This window comes from Arachis ipaensis, chromosome B3 (genome assembly GCF_059453495.1).
Source record: "Arachis ipaensis isolate K30076 ecotype BB chromosome B3, ASM5945349v1, whole genome shotgun sequence".
Lineage (NCBI taxonomy): Eukaryota > Viridiplantae > Streptophyta > Magnoliopsida > Fabales > Fabaceae > Arachis > Arachis ipaensis.
The window spans coordinates 35,137,051-35,162,979 of record NC_142438.1 but is presented as its reverse complement, the minus strand read 5'-3'; the positions used below and the strand labels follow the sequence as shown (position 1 = coordinate 35,162,979).

Here is a 25,929-nt window from a genome sequence, read left to right as displayed (position 1 = left end):
CAATGTCTCTTCCTTGTCTTTGTTGCTACTCTCTCATGATTCTTTGATCTTCTCTAATTTCGTGGAGGAGGATGGAATGTTCTTGGTGCTCCACCCTTAGTTGTCCCATATTGGAACTCAATTCTCCTAGGGAGGTATTGATTTTCTCCCAATAGTTTTGAGGAGGAAAATGCATCCCCTGAGGCATCTCAGGGACTTCATGATGAGTGGGGTCTCTTGTTTGCTCCATCCTTTTCTTAGTGATGGGCTTGTCCTCATCAATGAGGATGTCTCCCTCTATGTCAACTCCAACTGAATAACAGAGGTGACAAATGAGATGAGGAAAGGCTAACCTTGCCAAGGTAGAGGACTTGTCCGCCACCTTATAAAGTTCTTGGGCTATAACCTCATGAACTTCCACTTCCTCTCCAATCATGATACTATGAATCATGATGGCCCGGTCTATAGTAACTTCGGACCGGTTGCTAGTGGGAATGATTGAGCGTTGGATAAACTCCAACCATCCCCTAGCCACGGGCTTGAGGTCATGCCTTCTCAGTTGAACCGGCTTCCCTCTTGAATCTCTCTTCCATTGGGCGCCCTCTTCACAAATGTCTGTGAGGACTTGGTCCAACCTTTGATCAAAGTTGACCCTTTTTGAGTTTGAAAGGGACCTCAGGGATCACTTTCTTCATGGCCACAACTTCATAGAAGTGGTCTTGGTGCACTCTTGAGATGAATCTCTCCATCTCCCATGACTCAGAGGTGGAAGCTTTTGCCTTCCCTTTCCTCTTTCTAGAGGTTTCTCCGGCCTTAGGTGCCATAAATAGTTATGGAAAAACAAAAAGCAATGCTTTTACCACACCAAACTTAAAAGGTTTGCTCGTCCTCGAGCAAAAGAAGAAAGAAGAGAGTAGAAGAAGAAGAAATAGAGGAGATGGAGATGGCTTTGTGGTTCGGCCAAAGGGGAGAAGTATTGTTTAAGTTGTGTGAAAATGAAGGAGTGAAGATGGGTTTATATAGGGGTGGAGAGAGGGGTAGGGTTCGGTCATGTAAGGGTGGGGTTGGGAGGGAAAGTGGTTTGAATTTTGAATGGTAAGGTAGGTGGGGTTTTATGAAGGATGGATGTGAGTGGTGAAGAGAATAGTGGGATTTGATAGGTGAGGGGTTTTTTGGGGAAGAGTGGTAGAGGTGATTGGTGAAGAAGAAGAGAGAGGGTGGTGGGGTAGGTGGGGATCCTGTGGGGTCCACAGACCCTGAGGTGTCAAGGAAAATTCAACCCTGCACCAAGTGGCGTGCAAAAATGCACCTTATGCCAATTCTGGCGTTAAACGCCGGGCTGGTGCCCATTTCTGGTGTTTAACGCCAGCTTCTTGCCCTTTCCTGGCGTTTAACGCTAGTCTGGTGCCCCTTTCTGGCGTTAAACGCCCAGAATGGTGCCAGACTGGGCGTTAAACGCCCATTCTGCTAGCTTTACTGGCGTTTAAAGGCCAGCAAGTTCTCCTCCAGGGTGTGCTATTTTTCTTTCTGTTTTTCATTCTGTTTCTGCTTTTTTAATTGATTTTGTGACTTCCCATGATCATCAACCTATAGAAAACATAAAATAACAAAGAAAAATAGATAGATATAATAAAATTGGGTTGCCTCCCAACAAGCGCTTCTTTAATGTCAGTAGCTTGACAGTGGGCTCACATGGAGCCTCACAGATACTCAGAGCAATGTTGGAACCTCCCAACACCAAACTTAGAGTTTGAATGTGGGGGTTCAACACCAAACTTAGAGTTTGGTTGTGGCCTCCCAACACCAAACTTAGAGTTTGATTGTGGGGGCTCTATTTGACTCTGTTTTGAGAGAAGCTCTTCATGCTTCCTCTCTATGTTTACAGAGGAATATCCTTGAGCCTTAAACACAAGGGATTCTTCACTCACTTGAATGATCAATTCTCCTCTGTCAACATCAATCACAGCCTTTGCTGTGGCTAGGAAGGGTCTGCCAAGGATGATGGATTCATCCATGCACTTCCCAGTCTCTAGGACTATGAAATCAGCAGGAATGTAATGGTCTTCAACTTTTACCAGAACATTCTTTACAAGTCCATAAGCTTGTTTCCTTGAGTTGTCTGCCATCTCTAGTGAGATTCTTGCAGCTTGCACCTCAAAGATCCCTAGCTTCTCCATTACAAAGAGAGGCATGAGGTTTATGCTTGACCCTAGGTCACACAGAGCCTTCTCAAAGGTCATGGTGCCTATGTTACAAGGGATTGAGAACTTCCCAGGGTCCTGCCTCTTTTGAGGTAATTTCTGCCTAGTCAAGTCATCCAGTTCTTTGGTGAGCAAAGGTGGTTCATCCTCCCAAGTCTCATTACCAAATAACTTGTTATTTAGCTTCATGATTGCTCCAAGGTATTTAGCAACTTGCTCTTCAGTGACATCTTCTTCCTCTTCAGAGGAACAATACTCATCAGAGCTCATGAATGGCAGAAGTAAATCCAATAAAATCTCTATGGTCTCAGTGTGAGCCTCAGATTCCCATGGTTCCTCATTAGGGAACTCATTGGAGGCCAGTGGACGTCCATTGAGGTCTTCCTCAGTGGCGTTCACTGCCTCTTCCTCCTCTCCAAATTCGGCCATGTTGATGACCTTGCACTCTCCTTTTGGATTCTCTTCAGTATTGCTTGGAAGAGTACTAGGAGGGAGTTCAGTAACTTTCTTGCTCAGCTGACCCACTTGTGCCTCCAAGTTTCTAATGGAGGACCTTGTTTCAGTCATGAAACTTTGAGTGGTTTTGATTAGATCAGAGACCATGGTTGCTAAGTTAGAGTGGTTCTGCTTAGAATTCTCTGTCTGTTGCTGAGAAGATGATGGAAAAGGCTTGCCATTGCTAAACCTGTTTCTTCCACCATTATTGTTGTTGAAACCTTGTTGAGGTCTCTGTTGATCCTTCCATGAAAGATTTGGATGATTTCTCCATGAATGATTATAGGTGTTTCCATAGGGTTCTCCCATGTAGTTCACCTCTTCCATTGAGGGGTTCTCAGGATCATAAGCTTCTTCTTCAGATGAAGCGTCCTTAGCACTGCCTGGTGCAGCTTGCATTCCAGACAGACTTTGAGAGATCATATTGACTTGTTGGGTCAATATTTTGTTCTGAGCCAATATGGCATTTAGAGTATCAATCTCAAGAACTCCTTTCTTCTGACTCGTCCCATTGTTCACAGGATTCCTTTCAAAAGTGTACATGAATTGGTTATTTGCAACCATTTCAATTAGTTCCTGAGCTTCTGTAGGCGTCTTCTTCAGATGAAGAGATCCTCCAGCAGAGCTATCCAATGACATCTTTGACAGTTCAGACAGACCATCATAGAAAATACCTATGATGCTCCATTCAGAAAGCATGTCAGAAGGACATTTTCTGATCAATTGTTTGTATCTTTCCCAAGCTTCATAGAGGGATTCACCTTCCTTCTGTCTGAAGGTTTGAACTTCCACTCTAAGCTTACTCAATTTTTGAGGTGGAAAGAACTTTGCCAATAAGGCATTGACTAGCTTTTCCCAAGAGTTCAGGCTTTCTTTAGGTTGTGAGTCCAACCATATCCTAGCTCTGTCTTTTACAGCAAAAGGGAATAGCATAAGTCTGTAGACCTCGGGGTTAACCCCATTGGTCTTGACAGTGTCACAGATTTGCAAGAATTCAGCTAAAAACTGATGAGGATCTTCCAGTGGAAGTCCATGGAACTTGCAATTCTGTTGCATTAGAGAAACTAATTGAGGCTTAAGCTCAAAGTTGTTTGCTCCAAATGGCAGGGATAGAGATGCTTCTCCCATAGAAGTCGGGAGTAGGTGTAGTAAAGTCACCAAGCACCTTCCTTGCATTGTTGGCATTGTTGTTATTTTCGGCTGCCATAGGTTCTTCTTCCTTGAAGAATTCTGTTAGGTCCTCTACAGAGAGTTGTGCTTTAGCTTCTCTTAGCTTTCGCTTCAAGGTCCTTTCAGGTTCAGGGTCAGCTTCAACAAGAATGCCTTTGTCTTTGCTCCTGCTCATATGAAAGAGAAGAGAACAAGAAAATGTGAAATCCTCTATGTCACAGTATAGAGATTCCTTGAGGTGTCAGAGGAACAGAAAAATAGAACAAAGAGGTAGAAGAATTCGAACTTAGTGAGATAGAGTTCGAATTGTGCATTGAGGAGGAGTGGTACTCCATAAATAGAAGGATGTGAGAAGAGAGGAAGAGTTTTTCGAAAATTAATTAAAAAGATTTTAAAATCATTTTGAAAAAGATTTTGAAGAAGATATGATTGAAAACTTATTTTGAAAAAGATGTGATTTTAAAAATTAATGACTTGGCTAACAAGAAAAGATATGATTCAAACATTAAACCTCTCTCAACAGAAAAGGCAACACACTTGGAATGTTGAATCAAATCATTAATTGTTAGTAAGTATCTTTAAAAATGGAAAGAAATTGATTTTGAAAAGATATGATTGAAAAGATTTGATTTGAGAAAGATTTGATTTTGAAAAAAAAAATTTGAAAACTTGAAAAAAAATTTGCATTAAAAACAAAATCTTCTCTCTTGTTCCATCCTGGCGTTAAACGCCCAGAATGGTATCCATTCTGGCGTTTAACGCCCAAAATGCTACCTTTTTGGGCGTTAAACGCCCAGCCAGGTATCCTGGCTGGCGTTTAAACGCCAGTTTTCCTTCTTCACTGGGCGTTTTGAACGCCCAGCTTTTTCTATGTAATTCCTCTGCTGCATGTACTGAATCTTCAGCTCTCTGTATTATTGACTTGAAAATGGAACCAAGATCAAATAAACAATGCATGCAATACACCAAACTTAAAATAAGACACTGGACTCAAACAAGAAACATAAAATATTTTTGGTTTTTTATGATTTTATAAATTTTTTTTTTTGGATTTTTCGAAAATTAAGTGGAAAAGAAAATAAAGGTATTAAAATTCTTAATGAGAATTCCAGGAATCATGCAATGTTAGTCTAAAGCTTTAGTCTAAAGGAATTAAACATGGCTAGTCAAGCTTCAGCAGGACATTGCATTCAAGAGCTAAATTGATGATAATCAATCAGCCTTGGTGATGATAAAAACATCACCTTGAAACACTAGAATTCATTCTTAAGAACTCTGAAGAAAAATGCCTAATCTAAGCAACAAGATGAGCCGTCAGTTGTCCAAACTCAACAATTCCCGACAACAGTGCCAAAAACTTGGTGCACAAAATTGTGATCTCTTTTCTTCACTACTTCAAATAATCCCTAGTAATGGCTCCAAAGACTTGGTGCTCAATACCATGGCATCACAAATTCGCACAACTAACCAGCAAGTGCACTGGGTCGTCCAAGTAATAAACCTTACGCGAGTAAGGGTCGATCCCACGGAGATTGTTGGTATGAAGCAAGCTATGGTCATCTTGTAAATCTCAGTCAGGCAGACTCAAATGGTTATGAATGATTTATGAATAAAACATAAAGATAAAGATAGAGATACTTATGCAATTCACAGGTGAGAATTTCAGACAAGCGTATGGAGATGCTTTGTCCCTTCCGTCTCTCTGCTTTCTTACTGTCTTCATCCAATCCTTCTTACTCCCTTCCATGGCAAGCTGTATGTTGGGCATCACCGTTGTCAGTGGCTACAGTCCCGTCCTCTCAGTGAAAATATTCAACGCACCCTGTCACGGCACGGCTATTCAGCTGTCGGTTCTCGATCATGTCGGAATAGAATCCAGTGATTCTTTTGCGTCTGTCACTAACGCCCCACAATCGCGAGTTTGAAGCTCGTCACAGTAATTCAATCACTGAATCCTACTCAGAATACCACAGACAAGGTTTAGACCTTCCGGATTCTCTTGAATGCCGCCATCAATTCTAGCTTATACCACGAAGATTCCGGTTAAAGAATCCAAGAGATAAACATTAGAGCCTTGTTTGCTTGTAGAACGGAAGTGGTTGTCAGTCACGCGTTCATAAGTGAGAATGATGATGAACGTCACATAACCATCATATTCATCAAGTTCTTGGGTACAAATGAATATCTTAGAACAAGAACAAGCTGAATTGAATAGAAGAACAATAGTAATTGCATTAATACTCGAGGTACAGCAGAGCTCCACACCTTAATCTATGGTGTGTAGAAACTCCACCGTTGAAAATACATAAGAATAAGGTCTAGGCATGGCCGTGAGGCCAGCCCCTCAGTGATCAAAAGATTCAAAGATCTCAAGATGTAAAATACAATAGTAAAAGGTCCTACTTATAGGGAACTAGTAGCATAAGAATTACAAAGGTGAGTAAATGACATAAAAATCCACTTCCGGGCCCACTTGGTGTGTGCTTGGGCTGAGCATTGAAGCATTTTCGTGTAGAGACTCTTCTTGGAGTTAAACGCCAGCTTTTGTGCCAGTTTGGGCATTTAACTCCCATTCTTGTGCCAGTTCCGGCGTTTAACGCCGGGCAGTTTTGAGCTGATTTGGAACGCTGGTTTGGGCCATCAAATCTCGGGCAAAGTATGGACTATTATACATTGCTGGAAAGCCCAGGATGTCTACTTTCCAACGCCGTTGAGAGCGCGCCAATTGGGCTTCTGTAGCTCCAGAAAATCTACTTCGAGTGCAGGGAGGTCAGAATCCAACAGCATCTGCAGTCCTTTTAGTCTCTTGAATCAGATTTTTGCTCAGATCCCTCAATTTCAGCCAGAAAATACCTGAAATCACAGAAAAATACACAAACTCATAGTAAAGTCCAGAAAAGTGAATTTTAACTAAAAACTAATAAAAATATACTAAAAACTAACTAAATCTACTAAAAATATACTAAAAACAATGCCAAAAAGCGTACAAATTATCCGCTCATCAGAACCCGGACCCAAAGAATTGGCTTACAATGGTTCGGGGGAAATGCTTAGATTTTAGTCCGGAAAATGTAAGGTTGGCATTCAACTTGCCTATGATGCAAGGAGATGAACACCCTTACACTAGAAGGGTCAACTTTGATCAAAGGTTGGACCAAGTCCTCATAAACATTTGTGAAGAGGGCGCTCAATGGAAGAGAGATTCAAGAGGGAAGCCAGTTCAACTGAGAAGGCATGACCTCAAGCCCGTGGCTAGGGGATGGTTGGAGTTTATCCAACGCTCAATCATTCCCACTAGCAACCGGTCCGAAGCTACTATAGACCGGGCTATCATGATTCGTAGCATCATGATTGGAGAGGAAGTAGAAGTTCATGAGGTTATATCCCAAGAACTTTATAAGGTGGCGGATAAGTCCTCTACCTTGGCAAGGTTAGCCTTTCCTCATTTCATTGGTCACCTCTGTAATTCAGTTGGAGTTAACATAGAGGGAGACATCCTCATTGATGAGGACAAGCCCATCACTAAGAAAAGGATGGAGCAAACAAGAGATCCCACTCATGGACATGAGGAAATTCCTCATCATAAAATCCCTAAGATACCTCAAGGGATGTACTTTCCTCCACAAAACTATTGGGAGCAAATCAACACCTCCCTAGGAGAATTGAGTTCCAACATGGGACAACTAAGGGTGGAGCACCAAGAACATTCTATCCTCCTCCATGAAATTAGAGAAGATCAAAGAATCATGAGAGAGGAGCAACAAAGGCAAGGAAGAGACATTGAGGAGCTCAAGCACTCCATAAGATCTTCAAGAGGAAGAACAAGCCACCATCACTAAGGTGGACCCGTTCTTTAATCTCATTGTTCTTTATTTTTCTGTTTTTCGAAAACTATGCTTTATGTTTATCTATGTTTGTGTCTTATGATCATTAGTGTCTTAGTGTCTATGCCTTAAAGTTATGAATGTCCTATGAATCCATCACCTTTCTTAAATGAAAAATGTTCTTAATTGAAAAAGAGAAGAATTGCATGAATTTCAAATTTTATAACAGGTTAATTGTTTTGATGTGGTGGCAATACTTTGACTTCTGAATGTATGCTTGAACAGTGCATATGTCTTTTGAATTTGTTGTTCATGAATGCTGGCTCTTGAAAGAATGATGAAAAAGGAGACATGTTACTGGGGATCTGAAAAATCATAAAAATGATTCTTGAAACAAGAAAAAGCAGTGAATTCAAAAAAAAAAAGAGAGAGAGAGAGAGAGAGAGAAAGCAAGCAGAAAAAGCCAATAGCCCTTTAAACCAAAAGGTAAGGGTAAAAATAAAGTTGTGATCCAAGGCAAAAAGAGTGTGCTTAAGAACCCTGGACACCTCTAATTGGGGACTCTAGCAAAGCTGAGTTACAATCTGAAAAGGTTCACCCAGTTATGTGTCTGTGGCATATATGTATCCGGTGGTAATACTGGAAGACAGAGTGCTTTGGGCCACGGCCAAGACTCATAAAGTAGCTGTGTTCAAGAATCATCATACTTAACTAGGAGAATCAATAACACTATCTGGATTCTGAGTTCCTATAGAAGCCAATCATTCTGAATTTCAAAGGATAAAGTGAGATGCCAAAACTGTTCAGAGGCAAAAAGCTAAAAGCCCCGCTCATCTAATTAATACTGATCTTCATAGATGTTTTTGGAATTCATTGCATATTATCTTCTTTTTATCTTATTTGATTTTCATTTGCTTGGGGACAAGCAACAATTTAAGTTTGGTGTTGTGATGAGCGGATAATTTATACGCTTTTTGGCATTGTTTTTAGTATGTTTTAGTTAGTTTTTATTATATTTTTATTAGTTTTTTATTTAAAATTAACTTTTCTGAACTTTACTATGAGTTTGTGTGTTTTTCTGTGATTTCAGGTATTTTCTAGCTGAAATTGAGGGACCTGAGCAAAAATCTGATTCAGAGGCTAAAAGGACTGCAGATGCTGTTGGATTCTGACCTCCCTGCACTCAAAGTGGATTTTCTGGAGCTACAGAAGACCAATTAGCGCGCTCTCAATTGTGTTGGAAAGTAGACATCCTGAGCTTTCCATCAATGTATAATAATCTATACTTTGCTCGAGATTTGATGGCTCAAACAGGCGTTCCAAGTCAGCTCAAGAATTCTGGCGTTAAACGCCGGAACTGGCACAAGAATGGGAGTTAAACGCCCAAACTGGCACAAAAACTGGCGTTTAACTCCAAGAAAAGTCTCTACACATGAAAGCTTCAATGCTCAGCCCAAGCACACACCAAGTGGGCCCGAAAGTGGATTTTTATGTCATTTACTCATCTTTGTAAACCCTAAGCTACTAGTTCTCTACAAATAGGACCTTTTGCTATTGTATTAGACATCTTTTGATCACTTTAGATCTTGGGATCATCTTTGGACGTCTAGTTTTAGATTATGGGAGGCTGGCCATTCGGCCATGCCTAGACCTTGTTCTTATGTATTTTCAACGGTGGAGTTTCTACACACCATAGATTAAGGTGTGGAGCTCTGCTGTACCTCGAGTATTAATGCAATTACTATTGTTCTTCTATTCAATTCAGCTTATTCTTGTTCTAAGATATTCATTCGCACCCAAGAACATGATGAATGTGATGATTATGTGACGCTCATCATCATTCTCACTTATGAACGCGTGCCTGACAACCACTTCCGTTCTACATGCAAACAAGGCTTGAGTGTTTATCTCTTGGATTCTTTAATCGGAATCTTCGTGGTATAAGCTAGAATTGATGGCGGCATTCAAGAGAATCCGGAAGGTCTAAACCTTGTCTGTGGTATTCTGAGTAGGATTCAAGGATTGAATGACTGTGACGAGCTTCAAACTCGCGATTGTGGGGCGTTAGTGACAGACGCAAAAGAATCACTGGATTCTATTCCGACATGATCGAGAACCGACAGATGAATAGCCGTGTTGTGACAGAGCGCGTTGAACATTTTCACTGAGAGGACGGGACTGTAACCATTGACAACGGTGATGCCCAACATACAGCTTACCATGGAAAGGAGTAAGAAGGATTGGATGAAGACAGTAGGAAAGCAGAGAGACGGAAGGGACAAAGCATCTCCATACGCTTATCTGAAATTCTCACCAATGAATTACATAAGTATCTCTATCCTTATTTTATATTTATATTTTATGTTATCCTCCATAACCATTTGAGTCCGCCTGACTGAGATTTACAAGATGACCATAGCTTGCTTCATACCAACAATCTCCGTGGGATCGACCCTTACTCGCGTAAGGTTTATTACTTGGACGACCCAGTGCACTTGCTGGTTAGTTGTGCGAAGTTGTGATAAAGAGTTGAGATTGCAATTGAGCGTACCATGTTGATGGCGCCATTGATGATCACAATTTCGTGCACCACTACGCAACCGATTTGAAGTCAAGATTAATAGCCAATTGATGGGACATGAATGCAGGGTCTATTCTAAGCATATCGGTAGGTTCTCAAGCAAATAGATCTATGTTACCTCTCAAGAAATTATGAAGCTCCGATTTCAAGGGGTAAGGCAGTTCTTTTTTTATCATGGTATATTTCTCTGACTTGTCCCCAATCTGGAATTTTTCATGTCTCCGTTAAGTTTTGGCCTTGGATTTTCTTAAATTCGAGAGTCTAAGTCAACAAGGAAGACCCCGGTGGACTCTTTGTCCTTATCTCGGAGTGTAAAACTAGCTTTATTGCATTTTCCTGCAGACACCGATCTTCCCAAATTGTTGCAACCTGGTTTTCTGCTGCCAGGAACTTCATGACCAAAAACATGGTCGAGATGAATGTGCACAGATCATTGAGTGTCTTCCTTCCCAGAATTACATTATAGGCTGTAGAATCTTGAAGGACATCGAACTCGGCCTGTGATGCCCTTATGTTCATACCTTCCCGTATAGTGAAGAGGAGGTCCACAGCCCCATCAGGTTTGATATAGTGATCTCCCAGACCAACAAATCCCAGGATATGGGGTTTCAAATGTTGATCCTTTAACCCTAGAGCATCGAATGCATTTCTACGAGAAAGTTCGAGTCCGCGCCGGTGTCGACGAGGATCCTCTTCACAATGCTATTACCTAACCTGGCCATGATAACCAAGAGTTCATCTTCATCTGATGTGGCGATCTGAAAATCTTCCGTTGTGAACTGGACTGCCAGGATAATGGTTACTTTGAGAATTTCAGAGGCCGCGGGTTTAACATCCCTTTTAACAACATTGTTGGATCTCAGTAATCCATTCCTCCCAACCACCACATTGACCATAACTTGAGTCGTGTCTTCTATACTCTTTGAAGGCCTGGAGCTCCTTGGGTTTCTTGTTTTCTAATCTTCGTCCTCGTTATGTTGTTGGTGGTTGTACGTGTTGGACGAATTCAGGAAGTTTTCCATCTTGGTTTGCTTGCTCTAAGGCATCTTTCAAATCGATGCAGTTCTCACTCTTGTGACCATGGGACTTGTGATAGTCACAATACTAGGACTTGTTTAATGAGGCTCTAGGCCGAATTTGTCTTGCTTTTGGTAATATGTCTCGATGAGAAACTTACTGATAAATCTCGGTAAGTGAGGCCACCAAAGGAGTGTAAGAAGCAAACTTTCCATCTCGAGGGCCTAGGAATTTTGAATTCTGTCCCGAGTTTCCGGCTTTCTGAGGAGATGGTGTTAGATTCTTCCTTTTGGTAGAAACTACCTTTGAGACATCCTTATCTCGCATGTATTCCAGGGCGATCTGGTGGATTTCTTCCATGGATTTTACATTCTTGGAAGTCCAGTGCCTACGGAAGTCTCCTTCCAGCAACCCAGCAATTAGGCATAAGCATACGACTTTTGGGGTTCGAGTGTTCACCTCCAAGAGTGCTTTATTGAATTGATCAAGGTAATCTCAGATACTCTCGCCTACCCTTTGTTCTACTCCCAATAAGGAGATTGGGTACTTTGCCTAAGTTCTTCTGGTAGTAAAGTGAGCTAAAAACTTGACCTTGATATCAATGAAGGAGAAGATCGACCCAGTAGGTAGTGTATTGAACCATACCATGGTAGGTTCTAACAAGGTTATCGAAAAGGTCAACTCCTTCCAAATTCATCCTGGCTTCAAAGGCGCCAATATGTTCTTGAGGATCCGTCTTCTCATCATAGTTCAAGTCCGTTGCCTTGTCAAAATGCTTTGGTAATCGTACTTGAAGAATGTGAGAAGCAAACAAAGTCTGCTCCATTATGACGTGCTCTCGGGATTCCTTGTGCCTTTTAGGAGTTGGACTCCTTTGCGGAGTCCTCCTCCTTTTAGACTGGGCATAACGCGATTCTACGTCGGGGTGAGTTCCTGTCATCTCTACGACGTGAAGGAGAAGGTGAAATTCTCCAATGGTCCCGCCTTTGTTCTGGATTTCTGGGACAGGGCTTTTCCCGTTCCCTGGCTGGACGACTCTAGGAACGGGAACGCCTGGATAAGGAACGGTCAGCCAACTGTCGTTGAAGCTCTAATTGGTAACGCTCCAATTCCTGCACCCTATGTCGCATTTCTTATATAGCATGGTGATAATCATCTCCAAGGCCAGCGAAATGATGGGTTTCTGGGTTGATGGGTTCATGATTTTCATAACCGGGAGGAACTTCTTCTTGACTTGATATGACATCAGTCTCGTGTCCGTCCTCTCGTTGTTGGCTTTTCAATGGAGTTTCTAGATTAACTGTAGAGTAAATTTACCGTTTGGCCATGATTCTTGCTAATCCAGGATTAACTCTAAGAGAGCAACTTGCAAAACACTCTGATGCTAGGGTAATAGGTAGTAAAATAAATTTCTCGTGTGTTTATCTATTGATAGCTTTTCTCTTTTAGCTTTTGCCTTGTAAGATTACCATTTTTTCGACATTTAATACTTACTGTAGTACATTATTGTTAAGATTCGGCAATTATAGGATTCGATGACATAACCGTTGTGGTATCGACAGTTGTCTCGTGAAGTTAGTTATGACCTTAATCGCTTCATCAGTTATCTCTTTTATCCGAACAGATATATATCCATCCCAATATATAACATATTAACATGTAATACTAGAGTTTTTGTATTGGATTCGTCCTTTTTAAAATGAAGGCTTCGTCCTTGTCATATACGTAGCAATGTTCTTACTTGAGCGACGAGCCGACGATAATATTTAATCGTGAAAGACTAAAAAAGGAGGTGCATGATACGTGTAGAAGAAGTCTAAAATTGAGGGATCTTAGAATCTTCACCGTCAATTGCTTAATGTGGCTTCTGATTAGATTAGCTTGTTGAATCGTCAATGGATGAATGCCCCATTAGAATTTTAAGAGTTGTCCTCGTATCCGAAAAGAAAAAGTTTGAGCTAGCTGTCCAAAGATGTGGCAAAAATCTGTGTTATAATAATAAGCAATATAATTGTACAAGGAACCTTTCGTCTTTTATGCTTAATGAATTGTTGATAACATTTATTTTTTGAATAATGTTTCTTTATTTAATTTTCATGAAATCATCGCATTCATCCCGATTCTATAGATTATAAAATTTGTTTACTAGCTTGGGCAATCCTAATAAGAAGTCATAAAAAAGAAATATGGAATTTCCACAAAAATGGTAATGCAATATTAATATAAAAAATATTTTCTTAATAAAGAAACTAATTTCTTTAAATTATAACGCACTCGAAAAGATACACAGACACTAATATGAACATGAGACACGATATGACACGACGTGGAAAAGTTCTAAAGAGAATATGACAAGAGGAAGAAAGTTCTCAAGAGTTAAGAGAAGATGAAGAAGAAGAAAAAGAGAATTCTACCAAGTGGGTTAGGGTGGAGTCTATATAAGTATATAACCATACAAATCGGTTGGGACGATTTGCAATTTAGCATTTAAATTTTTTTAATATTACAAATTTGACGGTCCAATTTGATCGTCGAAATAAAAAAATTTTAAACACTAAAATTAGACCTACTAATTTGAGTACTACAGAACTTGAAATTTTATTCTTCCAAATAAATCGGACGGTTCGATTTGTATCCATCTTCAATGACAAAAGAATCAGACGGTCCGATTTTTTTCTTTACAAATTAAAAAAAAAAAGAAGCTGCCACATTAATGTATAACACAACCGACATCCATATCACCGCATAACACACATATAATATTCTTATAAAAAAAATCAACCGAGCAATACTATGAAATCAATAAATGTTATTATTTTTTGCCAGTATTTCGCCATTAATAATTTGCACCCATATTTATTATAAACATTTTACATATAAGAAAAATATAATTTGCACCTATATTTATCAGAATTTTGTACATATAAATCAATATAGTTTGCACTCACATTTTTTAGAATTTACACATATAAATTAATAAAATTTAATTGTTAAAAATAATTTAGCATTTGTGCGGGTCAAACAATAATAAAAAATACTAAAAATTATTGACTCCCAAAATTTTTTTTATCATAAATTTTTTTTCATCTATAGCAATAAAATAATTAAATAAACAAAAGATTTTTGTAGACAAAAAAATAAAAAAATTTAAATACACAATAAAATTTCTTCTTCATATAATTAAAACAATAAAAGAATTAAAAAAACACAAAAGGAGTATTTATAAAGAACAAAATAATATTTTATTATAAGGTTGTTAAGGATTTTTGAATAAAAAACTTAAATTAAATAAAATAAAAAACATCACAATATTACAAAGTGTAACAAAATTTAGAAAAAAAAACGTATTTTCAAAGAAATTAAATATTTTACAATATTATTGATAGTGACTTTTTTTTACCACTATAATTGGAGAGTTATTCTTTACATTTATATTCAACAAAGCAATATTTTTAAATTATTAAAAAATTTATTATTATCTATTTTCTATTACAAATGTGAACAAATATTCCATATTTGTGTTCGAAATTTTTGAGAAGATGCAATAACACTTTAAATTTCACTACCTATTCTAAGAATATGTGACCACTGTAATACACGTCTATATCACCATGAAACATTCAAGATGTGCTGTAATAGGAGAACAGTTTCTTTTTCCCGAGTAAATGCTCCTAAGAATTACTTGAAATCTTCTTAGACTCCTCTGCAGAAAGAAACTATTTTCGAAAACATATTCGTGGTTACATTCATGTATTTTCTTTCACTTTATGTGGTGTGCACATAGACAAACAATTGGCTACAACAATTTGTGGTATATATACATTTTGTGCTCAATGATCAATATATCACAGTATACAAGAATTTTATCCAGACCAGGGCGCACGCGATCACGCATTTTATAATTGTACATATATGATACCAAGCACAAGTTACAGAATAAGGTGCTGGAGAACACGCAATTACATGAAATATTGGTTCTCAAGTTACAACAATTACTATACCGATATAATCCTTCTCTCTATGTGTTTTGCCAGCTTGCATAATGGCCAGATACACATGAGTGTAGTTTGGTCATTAGAGGGCAACCTGCTAATTAGCCACAATATAGTCTTTCAACTACTTTACAGGTAGCAGCTATAATTGTTGGTGATAACGTTGAAACAATGGTTTACAGACGATATATTAAGGTTGCAAACCCATGTTAGTAGCCTGAGAAGGATTTAGGAGTTTGTTGGCTATTATGATCCTCTTCAATATCCTCTTTTTTTTTTTATTTGGAATCCATGAGTGAAATATCAATACTCGATGTCAAAGTGAAAGCAAAATATCCTATCAAACATGTTATAACTATATGCTCCAAGTACAACCCCTTAGTTCCTATGTAGTATAGCTTTCTAGAAAATTTGCCAATGCATTAGTATTATATATCCAGCATTTTTCTAAAATTCTAAAAATTTGTAGATATGCCCAATGATCATTCTACTATATATTGCAAGTAGGGCGACTTTCACAACAATATGTATAGATAATTAATATTCCTAAAATACTTAACGATAATTATTTGTCTAGAATAATACTCACTGAATTCTTTTTCTTAAATCGAGAGGAAGCCAACAATCTAGGCATCTTTTGTGCAGAAAAAGCCTAGAATATTATACTTGGCACAACAAGAAAAAGGAATGGCATCGGCACAAGACACAGAAGAGATTCATTGGTCAAATTTATACTATATCACCTTTAGAAGGAGAAAAATTCTATTTGTATATTCTCTTATTTAATGCTAGAGGACTAACCAGTTGGGATGACTTGCTAACAGTGAATGGTGTTCAATATTCGTCCTTCAAGCAATTTGCTCAACATCAAGAATTGTTAGAGAGTGATAGTAGCATCCGTGCGCATTGGATTGATGCATCTATTTTACGATTGTCATGTGCTTTATGAAAGTTATTTGCAACCATGTTAGAATTTTGTGAGCCTACAAATGTAAGAAGTCTGTGGGATTAATTTTTTCAAAATATGGTGGATTATTATCCGTCAATCAACATTACAGTAGCCTTAGGGTTAACAAATCAGCTACTCAGGAATTTAAATGACATCCTCCTTTAATACGAAAAACAAATTGCACAATATGATTTGCCAGCTCTAACTTCTAAAAATGACAATGATAACTTGATACCAAAGTTATCCAAAAAAAAATTGTCCATTGAAGTACCTCGAGAAGTCCTGTATTTTATAAAAATATTGAACAATGACTAATCTAAAACTTCCAAGTGCATTACGAATACAATTGATCGAAGAAAAAATAGAGTGTTTTTTGTTGATGGACCGAGGAGAGCAAGCAAAACATTTATTTACAGAAACTATAATTATAGAATTGAAAAATAAAGGTCATATTTTCTTGGTACTGCATCATCAGGAATAGCTACAACATTATTGTCTAGAATTCAAACAGCTCATTCTAGGTTTAAGATCCTAATTAATGCAGAACCATCCTCCATTTGCAACATTAGCAAATAATTTGATCTTGCAAAGCTAATTAGACAAACAACAGTAATAATTTGGGATGAAGCACCAATAATAAATAAAGAATATTTAGAATCATTATACTGCATTTTGAGAGACATATTAACAAATGATATGCTATTTGAAAGTAAAGTGATGGTGATAGGAGGAGATTTATGCTAAGTACTGCCTGTCGTACCGAAAGGTAGTAAGTCACAGATGATTTCAGTTTCTATAGTTAAGTCTCATTTATGGACTTCCACTCAAATTCTCCGCTTGTGACGAAATATGCGATCTTCTAATGATCATGATTTTGCCAAGTATCTTATGCACATTGGTGATGGAATTGAGTCAACCATACATGAAGAATTGGTATGGATACAAGCAAATGGTAGAAACAACATTACACAAGTTAATAGAAGAAATGTTTTCAAACTTACAATCTTATAGGTGGAACACTTCTTACATGATAGAAAGGATAATATTAACACCTCAAAATCATGATGTGCAACAACTTAATGATATAATTATCAACTCATTTTTAAGAGAAGAACAAAATTTAGTATCATTTGATGAAGTAAAAGGAGATACTAATAATTTATATCAACGATAATATCTTAATTCAATTTTCATAGGCGGATTGCCATCTCATGTATTAAAAGTAAAAAAAAAAAGTACACCTTTGATGCTACCGAGAAATATAGACCCTAAAACGGGCTTATGCAATGGTAAAAAGTCACTATGTCATAAAACTTTTTAAAACATGTTGGATGTAAAAATTTTAACCAGTCTTCACTGTGAACAATGAGCTTTCTTGTCTCGAATAAAACACAAATCACAAAATCATCTTCGTCTTCCTCTTTGTCTTCTTCTTCTTCATCTTCTTCCTCCTTTGCATCCCCTTCCTCTTGTTATTCCTCCTCCTACTCTTTTTCTTTAGACCATTGTTATTAAAATCGGATCAGACCGATTAGTTTAACCGAAAAACCAATGCACTGGATCTTAAACCGGTCTGGTCTGATAATCTGACCGCATAAGGCAACGAACTAATGCAAATTGGTCAACTCTAGAGTGAATTGGTCAAATTCAATAAGATCGGTTCGACCGAACCACTTGAGTTTCAAAATGATACTCACAACCATTAGACAATTAAACTTGTTATTAATATATATGCAAATTAATATATATATATATATATATATATATATATTTCAGCAAATAATTTATTTTTATTTAATTTATTTTAATTTTAGTTATAAACTCATTCATTCTTAAATTAATTATATTTTATTTGACAATAATTATAAACTCACTTATTTTTTTATAATTATATAATATCTATTAATGTTATTTTTCAATAAATACTTGTAGCATATAATAGTATAATAGATATAAACTAATTAATAAATTATTGAAATTTAAAAATAATAATTATTTTAATATAAAACAAAATAAAAATATTTATAATAAAATAAAATTAACAAAATATTTATTATTTCTGTTTCATATTATTTTAGAATGATTAAATATTTTTAAAATGTTAATAAAAATATATTTTTTAAATTTTAATTTTAAATTTTTAATTATATTTTATTTTTTATTTACATAAAATCGAATTAATCAGTTGAATCAGTTGAATAAATGATCTAATAACCTTATCCGTTGAATTCTGACATCTTTGGTTTAGACTGACTTTTATTATATCTTAAATATCTTTTCGAAAAATAAATAAAAAGACGACGTACGGACGGCTGCTTACGTACATAGGTTCCTCAAACGTCACAGGCAGAGAGACCAAAATTCTCTACAAACCTTTACTACGTCACGGATTCTAGACGGTCCAATAAGAGGTAAAACAGTGAGCAGGGTGTGGGATCTGGCACACTATGGGTGGACGGTGCATACTTCAAAAGGTAGGAGTGCCCTAGAGAATAAAAACCGAGGGAATTATTATGGGAGGTACTAGCTAGAGCGTCGGAAAGTGAAACGTAAAGATGCGTGTCGAGTTGAGATCAGAATGGGGACAGGTGTAGGCGCAGCATAAGACAGGTGAGTACGACTACATAGAAGTCATTCCTCTCCATTTTTTTGGTTTAACCTCTCCTTTTCGTTTTCATTTTCCCACTCCAACCCCCGAAAGTCACAGCAGATGCGTGTGCCATCAACAAAACTTATATTTCTCTTACACGTGTCACTTTTTTACCTGTCCTTTCCTCTTCTTTTATCACCTCAATTATCTTCCGTTCCGCCCTCTCTCATTGTCGTTGCATCATGGACGAGGAAGAGCAGCTCCAGCGACACGACTCCGAGTTGTCCGCCACCAGTTCCAGCTCCGGCATTTCCTCAATCCTCAGCTTCGACGACTTCCGCGGCAGTAACACCAGCTCCGGCGACATTTCCTCCATCAGCAGTGGCTCCGGGGAGATTCCTCCCGCCGACGTCATACTCTTGCCTCCTCTGCTCAGGCGGACTGTGTCGAGTGACGTGGAGGTTGTGGTAGCGGCAGCGGTCAGGGATAAATGCGTGGGGAGGAAGAACAAGGGAGTGAGTTGGGGGCACACTTCGGTGATTGGGAGAAGGAAGGAGATGGAAGACACGATTGCCGTTATTCCTGGATTCATGTCCCGCGCGTGCCACCACGTCGGCGGTTGTACGGCCCCTGGCTCCCAATCCTCCGGCGAGATCTCTCCCCTTCATTTCTTCGGAGTGTACGACGGTCACGGTGGCTCTCAGGTATACCTTCTTCCGCATATATTTTAGTATTTCGCATTTAAATTTTGCAAGATTTTTTTTAAAGTTGGAAATATATATTTGAAAGTTTCATAATAAAAATAAACAAAGATCTGTCCTGGCTGTGGTGACCATGACCAGGCATGGAAATGTAGAGTGTGTGGCATTTTCCGTAATATAAAAATAGAAAAATGTTTATTTATTTATTTTGAAAAAATATAATACTATTCTATTCTATTATTAGTAATTTTGGATAAATAAATAGTGTGGTTGATCGTTTACTTAAAGGTCGGATGGGAATGTGGTTGGTGGCCGGGTTGCTCTCATGATGGGCACGTGTTATGGGGAGAGTGGTCCATAGAGAGAGAGAAAAAGAAAATTGGAGTGCGTCTCCTTGTCGTGTGACACGCGTAAGAGTGATTGGGGTATGCCTTTTTTGCCATTGAAGGGGAGGGCCAGATAAGCAGATACTACTACCAGTGATTTTATTTTATTTTCCATTTCAAGGTTATATGCCTAATCTCTCACACGTTATCAAATTTGCTTCATACACGTGGCTCTTAAAAATTAAATACGAATATTGATTGATGCTTAATAATAATAAGAGTAAATAATAATCACAGTAAAGTGTTGATGACGGCTCTTAATATTTTAATTTCGGATTAATTAATTTCTAAAAAAATATTAATTTGATTCTCTAAAATAGTAAAGAGTGAATATATTATATTCTTCTAATATTAATTTATCATATAAAACCTAACAACTGTATTTATATATACTGTTAATTATTATGACATTTATTTATAAAAAATTATTATGTAAATTATAATTTTTGGAGTAAAATTTTATCTGTTTTAATAAGATTTGTTATATATAGAAAACAGTTAATAAAGATTATATAAAAATTCAAAAGATAATAAATATTTTATTGTCAAAAACTATATTATTTTTGTGTTTATGTATAACAACACGACACACATCAATAACAAAATATATGGATAATTTTGTATCGTTTTGACGTTTTGTAATATCTATTAATAAAATATATGGATAATTTTGTATTATTTTGACGTTTTGTAATATCTATTAATAGAAAGATATACATATCTATTATTTATTATCTTAAAAAATTTAATTGATATTTTTTTAAAGATTAATTCATTCTAAATCAAAATTTTTGAGTCTAATTGCCATTTCATTTTAATAATAATAATAATCGAAGCAACTACCATCATGCTAATTGTGCTAATTCTCGGGATTTGATACAAGCTAGTAATCATTGGATGTGCAAGTTTATTAGCGTTGCTGGTTCCTCGGGTCGTTTTGGTCACTCTCGCATTTGTGGATTGCCAAAAAGAGCACTTTGATTCTCTGCTTTTCGTATGGAGGGAGTAGAACCTGGAAAAGCAAGCAGATATGTATTCCTTTGTTAAAGCATATATTGACAAGTGTTAATAATTAGTGTATGACCGCGTGGATGGGAATTCGAACGGAAGGATGAGCCTTTTGTTGAAAGAGGAAAAAGGGATGAATGCTTCATTCCATTGATTTGTGAATGGGAAATTGGCTTTACCTTTGCCTTTGCATCCGTTTTGGAATATTATAAGGTGCTGCCGAGGGCTCACTGATGATGTGGCCCTGGCCCTTCTTAATCTGCTCCGTTTTGGAAAATAAGAAACACGTTTCACATGAGAGCACTACACCGGCATAACAATATAACATAATTACGCATGAGAAATTAAAAAAGAGAAAGTATAGGGAGCCAATGACCTAAGCATACAATGTGTACAATGAAGGTTTAGAAAGTATTAGAGATATTATTATTAGTGTTACATTGTCCTGGCAGGTTACGTTTTTGGGATGAGTGGTTTCAGGACATGGTATAAGAGTTCTAGATCCGGAAAGTCAAGAGTTCAAACCTTGGTGAACCCAAAATTAGATGTTTATTATTCCTGGTATCCAGATGGTTATCCCTGGTATCCGGATGGTTATTCTGCATAGTATAGGTGATGTTCATTTGATTCATAAACCAAAGATTTAGTCCATAGGTGATGTTCATTTGATTCATAAACCAAAGATTTAGTCCATTGTACACATTGTACACTTAGGCCATTGGCTCCCTAGCACTACTCATTAAAAAAATAAAAAATTTTATTAGTATTAGTCAAATAAAAATTTGGCCAAATATTGCATTTCATGATTAAATTAAATTTAAATATGATATTATTTTTTGAGACTTGTTTGAATGAGTTCCTTCCTTCTCCAGAAATATTTTCTGGCCAACTAAAAATTAATTTTATGTGTGAAATTAAATTTAAATTATGTTTAACCTAAATATAATATTAAAATAATATAGATAATTCGTACGAAAATTAATTGTGTGAATATTCTCGATGAAAAATATGAAAGATTGGCTCACAGATCAGACAGAAGCTTCTCAATATCAGATAAATTATCCTTCTAATAAGTTAGATGGACTGTGCTTAGTTGAATAATATAAATTAAAGTAATACTTTATATAAATAAAAGCATAGTATATGCAACAAAGTAAATAGTAATTTAAGTACGATCCAACTTAATGTTTCAGTATTCAATATGAATATGTGATAATTCCCGGCTAATATGATGATAGCTTTGGATTGAGCATTACTTTTACCCTTTATTTCAGAGTATTCATTTAACAGAACTATGTATGGATTAAGAAGGGCCACTGATACGTCCTCCTTAGCTTCCCCCAGTACAAGGGAAGAGTAATACAATAAACCTGTCCAAAATCCGAGGTGGTGGAGGTCAACCATATATAGATGGCTAACCTACATTATGCATGCTTTCTTGTGGTGGCCAATAACTTTTCTCTGAACTACTCTTTGATATATATATATATATAGTTTTACTCGAATGCATTTGTCCAGTACTACATGTCCTAAGAAAATTAAACCCTTCCTAACTGTTGTACTTCATTGGTAGGTGGCTAAATTTTGTGCAAATCGGATGCACGATGTGATAGCAGAGGAATGGGAGCGGCAAATAGAGAGTTATAGTGAATGGCAAAGAAGGTGGGAGGCCGTATTTTCTAACGGTTTTGAAAGGACTGACAATGAGATATCATCAGATGAAGTTGCACCTGAAATGGTAGGATCTACAGCCTCTGTGGTGGTTCTGTCTGGTTGCCAAATTATTACATCCAACTGCGGCGATTCAAGGGTCGTTCTTTGCCGCAGGGCTCAAACAATCCCACTCACTGTCGATCAGAAGGTCTTTATCACAACCCATTTTTACCACTTTTTTTGTTCATATGCGATTAATTCTTGTTATGTACTGTCATTTTATCAAATCAAAGCTATCTTTGTTTTTCATGCGGCATGGATACAAGGTAAATCTATTAACCTTTTAGGCCTGTCGAAAATGCTTGAGAAGGCGTGACTAAATGAAAAGGAAAAATATAAAATAAAAAATAAAATGAAGTCAATTTTGGTACCTAACTGGAGCCATATATATTCCAATCATTTTTATATTTCATAAGTTATATGAGTTATCTTTCGTTTCATTGACAAGTTAAGATACCATTGTCCTTGCTTGTACAGCCTGATAGACAAGATGAACTCTTGAGAATTGAAGGAGGAGGAGGAAAAGTCATAAACTGGAATGGAGCTAGGGTGTTTGGTGTTCTTGCCATGTCCAGGGCTATAGGTACCTTGATTTATCTACATATATATCGTCTTAGGCTAAGGATTCTTGAGATTTTCTTCTTTTGAACGATTAAGGCATTAAAGTTTCTTTCAATAAAACGTGACCCATTTTCTGTCATTGGCTAATAAACAAAAAGAAAAACAGCACAACCTTCAATTTCAATATTTTGTAGTTTCAAAATGGTTTTGATCCTATAAATTCTCTAGGATAAATCTACATACTTATATGTACTGGTAAACCCCATTTTGGTGTCAGCATAAAAAGTAATTGAAAGAAAAGAAATGTACGTATAGAAATTCCATTTTGAGAGCGGGACTATGACCATGGTCCATGGATTAATGGAAGTCACATAGGAGGATCAGATTATCAGAATAATGTATCGAATATTTTCTTAGTAGTACATTAACTTTAATGACTATGGTTCAGCGTGTTATGATTGATGAGAGAACAGGCCAACAGAACTAAGCACGTTATATATAGCAATTTGATTCGCAACTCAAGTTGTTTTTTATATTTGTCATTTTTTATTGTTAATTGATTTCCAGAAGTTCTTTTCATATGTTTGCAAGCTTCCTTCGTGCTGTAGTCGTTCAATAAATTTTTATACACACTGATTTTGATCATAACAGCCTGTCCACAATCACTCGGGAAATAATGAGCATAGGCAGTTATCAATAATCTATTGAGTTTTGCAAGGTTTTTGGTAAAGGTAGAAAGCTAATTTCTCCTCTGGTACTTAGCGTACTTTACTGTTGTACCTAATTATCTGATGCAAGAGAGTATTACTAGTTTGTTGTTGCTAGAACCATTTGCTGCCTAAAACTTAGATGGCATGCAAGTGACTTTTCCAGAGTTTTCATTTAACCATCATGTGTAGCATCTGCCATCTAGTTCAAACTAAGATGGCAAGTCGAATTATGGTTCAGAACAGGAAAAGAGATAGGAAAAAACGTAAGTTGAATTATTAGGAATTGGACTTCTTGGAACAAAAGGTCCATGGCTACTGGTCGTCTTGTATTTACCTAGTTAACAATTATGTTTCAGGTGATAGGTACTTGAGGCCATGGATCATTCCAGTGCCTGAGATAACCTTTACAGCAAGAAGTGAGGAGGATGAGTGCTTAATATTGGCAAGTGATGGACTCTGGGATGTCATGACGAATGAAGAGGTTGGTGAAGTTGCGCGGCATATTCTAAGAAGGCGACGAAGGTCCCTGTCTCTGGAGGAAATATCTCCGGCACAAGTTGTTGCCAATAGCCTGACTGAGATTGCTTATGCTAGAAATAGTAAGGATAACATTTCAATCATAGTAGTTGATCTGAAATCGAAGAGAAAACGTCAACCAAGGCCTCCTTTAGTTGCCCGAGAAGCCAACTACCTATAATCATTTTGAACCTTGAAGAGGGTCTAAGACATGAGGATCATGAAGTTCTTTACAGTTGATCTAAGAACAAAACAAATGATGACACCCATTGGTACTTATTGCTAGTTGGTAGCACTTGAGCTTTGTTTCTCCTAACCAAGCAGCACAGAATTAACTGGCAGAAAGAATCTGCTTTGTGACAGGTGATAACTATCTAAAGCAAGCTTGTTATAAGGAAAATATAGATCGATACTCAGTTTTTTTTTTTTTTCTATTTATTTATCGATTTGGTCCTTAAGAGAATATTGCAGTAGAAAATGTTCCATTTTACCCATGCCAAAAAATGTATTCGAGTTAATTTCGGTGCATAATGCTGTAAAAAGAGGAGAATGTATTATTTTAGGCGGATACACGAAAAAATATGTGCTTTACTTTAAATGTTGATATGTATTATGTTAAATAACTCAGTTAATCATATTGAATCATCTAATGATGCTTAACTATTATTTTCACATAAATAATCATCTTATTTTAAGATAAATTAACAACTTGCGTACTACACGCATTTGTATTGAAGGTTTATTCACTTAATCTCCATATGGTCTCTAAAATTTATAAAATTATCCAATTTGATATTTGATGTTCCAATTTTACCATGGTAGCTTTTTAGATTGAGCTCTAGACACTATAGGTTCTTAGGCATTTTTCCGATGATGATTCAAGTGTCGGTAATGACGTGGCTATCATATGTAACACTGGAGTATACCAAAATGACATCGTGTGGTATTAACTCATGCTCAAAAACTATGTGTTCAAACACAAACACTCGTCCATCTTCATCACTTTCACTCTTCGTCTTCTACTTTTCTTTATCAATTGAGCCGCTCTAAGGTTAGGATTTTGGAGTTTTTTACTTTGTGACCACCTCACTTACATCGACGGATTGTGTTAGATCATTTCATCCTCTCGTGGACGCTAGCAGTTTCGCCATTATCGTTCATAGTGAAGGTATGTATTTTTTTTTTTGAAAAAAAAATTGTACAATGAGGTGATGATTTTTCGTTATAATTATAGTGCGAATGTTGTTGGATATATTTATTTTTTTCGTTGCTGTAGTTGCTAGGGTTTTTTTTCTGAAATGTTGGGATATAGGCTCTATTTTTTAAATAGAACAGAAGTGAATTAATAGTGACATATAGTTGATAAAGATGGTATAAAAAAGGGATTAGAGTTCTCGTCTAGTAGCCACTAAATAGCAAGCAGTGAGGAAGAAGAATAAGGAGAACCAGAAGTTAATGTTCACATTGGGAGGAGATAAATATTGCTAGAGTTAAAAAGAGAAGGAAGAACCAAATCGAATACAAATTATAATTTTA

At 36.9% G+C, this 25,929-nt stretch overlaps 1 protein-coding gene and 1 non-coding gene across 2 annotated transcripts; both read left to right on the top strand.

Annotated features, from left to right (window-relative positions):
* Positions 1-3,368: 3,368 nt before the first annotated feature.
* On the top strand, positions 3,369-3,476 carry LOC148570299 (small nucleolar RNA R71). The gene has a single exon (XR_015907985.1). It is a non-coding gene; the product is annotated as a small nucleolar RNA R71 (small nucleolar RNA).
* Positions 3,477-18,678: 15,202 nt separating this feature from the next.
* On the top strand, positions 18,679-24,991 carry LOC107630167 (putative protein phosphatase 2C 6). The gene is made up of 4 exons (XM_021118698.2): positions 18,679-19,502; positions 22,467-22,754; positions 23,084-23,189; positions 24,234-24,991. The coding sequence occupies exons 1-4, from the start codon at positions 19,041-19,043 to the stop codon at positions 24,572-24,574; spliced, it is 1,197 nt and encodes a 398-aa protein (XP_020974357.1). The 5' UTR covers positions 18,679-19,040; the 3' UTR covers positions 24,575-24,991.
* The last annotated feature ends 938 nt before the right edge of the window (positions 24,992-25,929 follow it).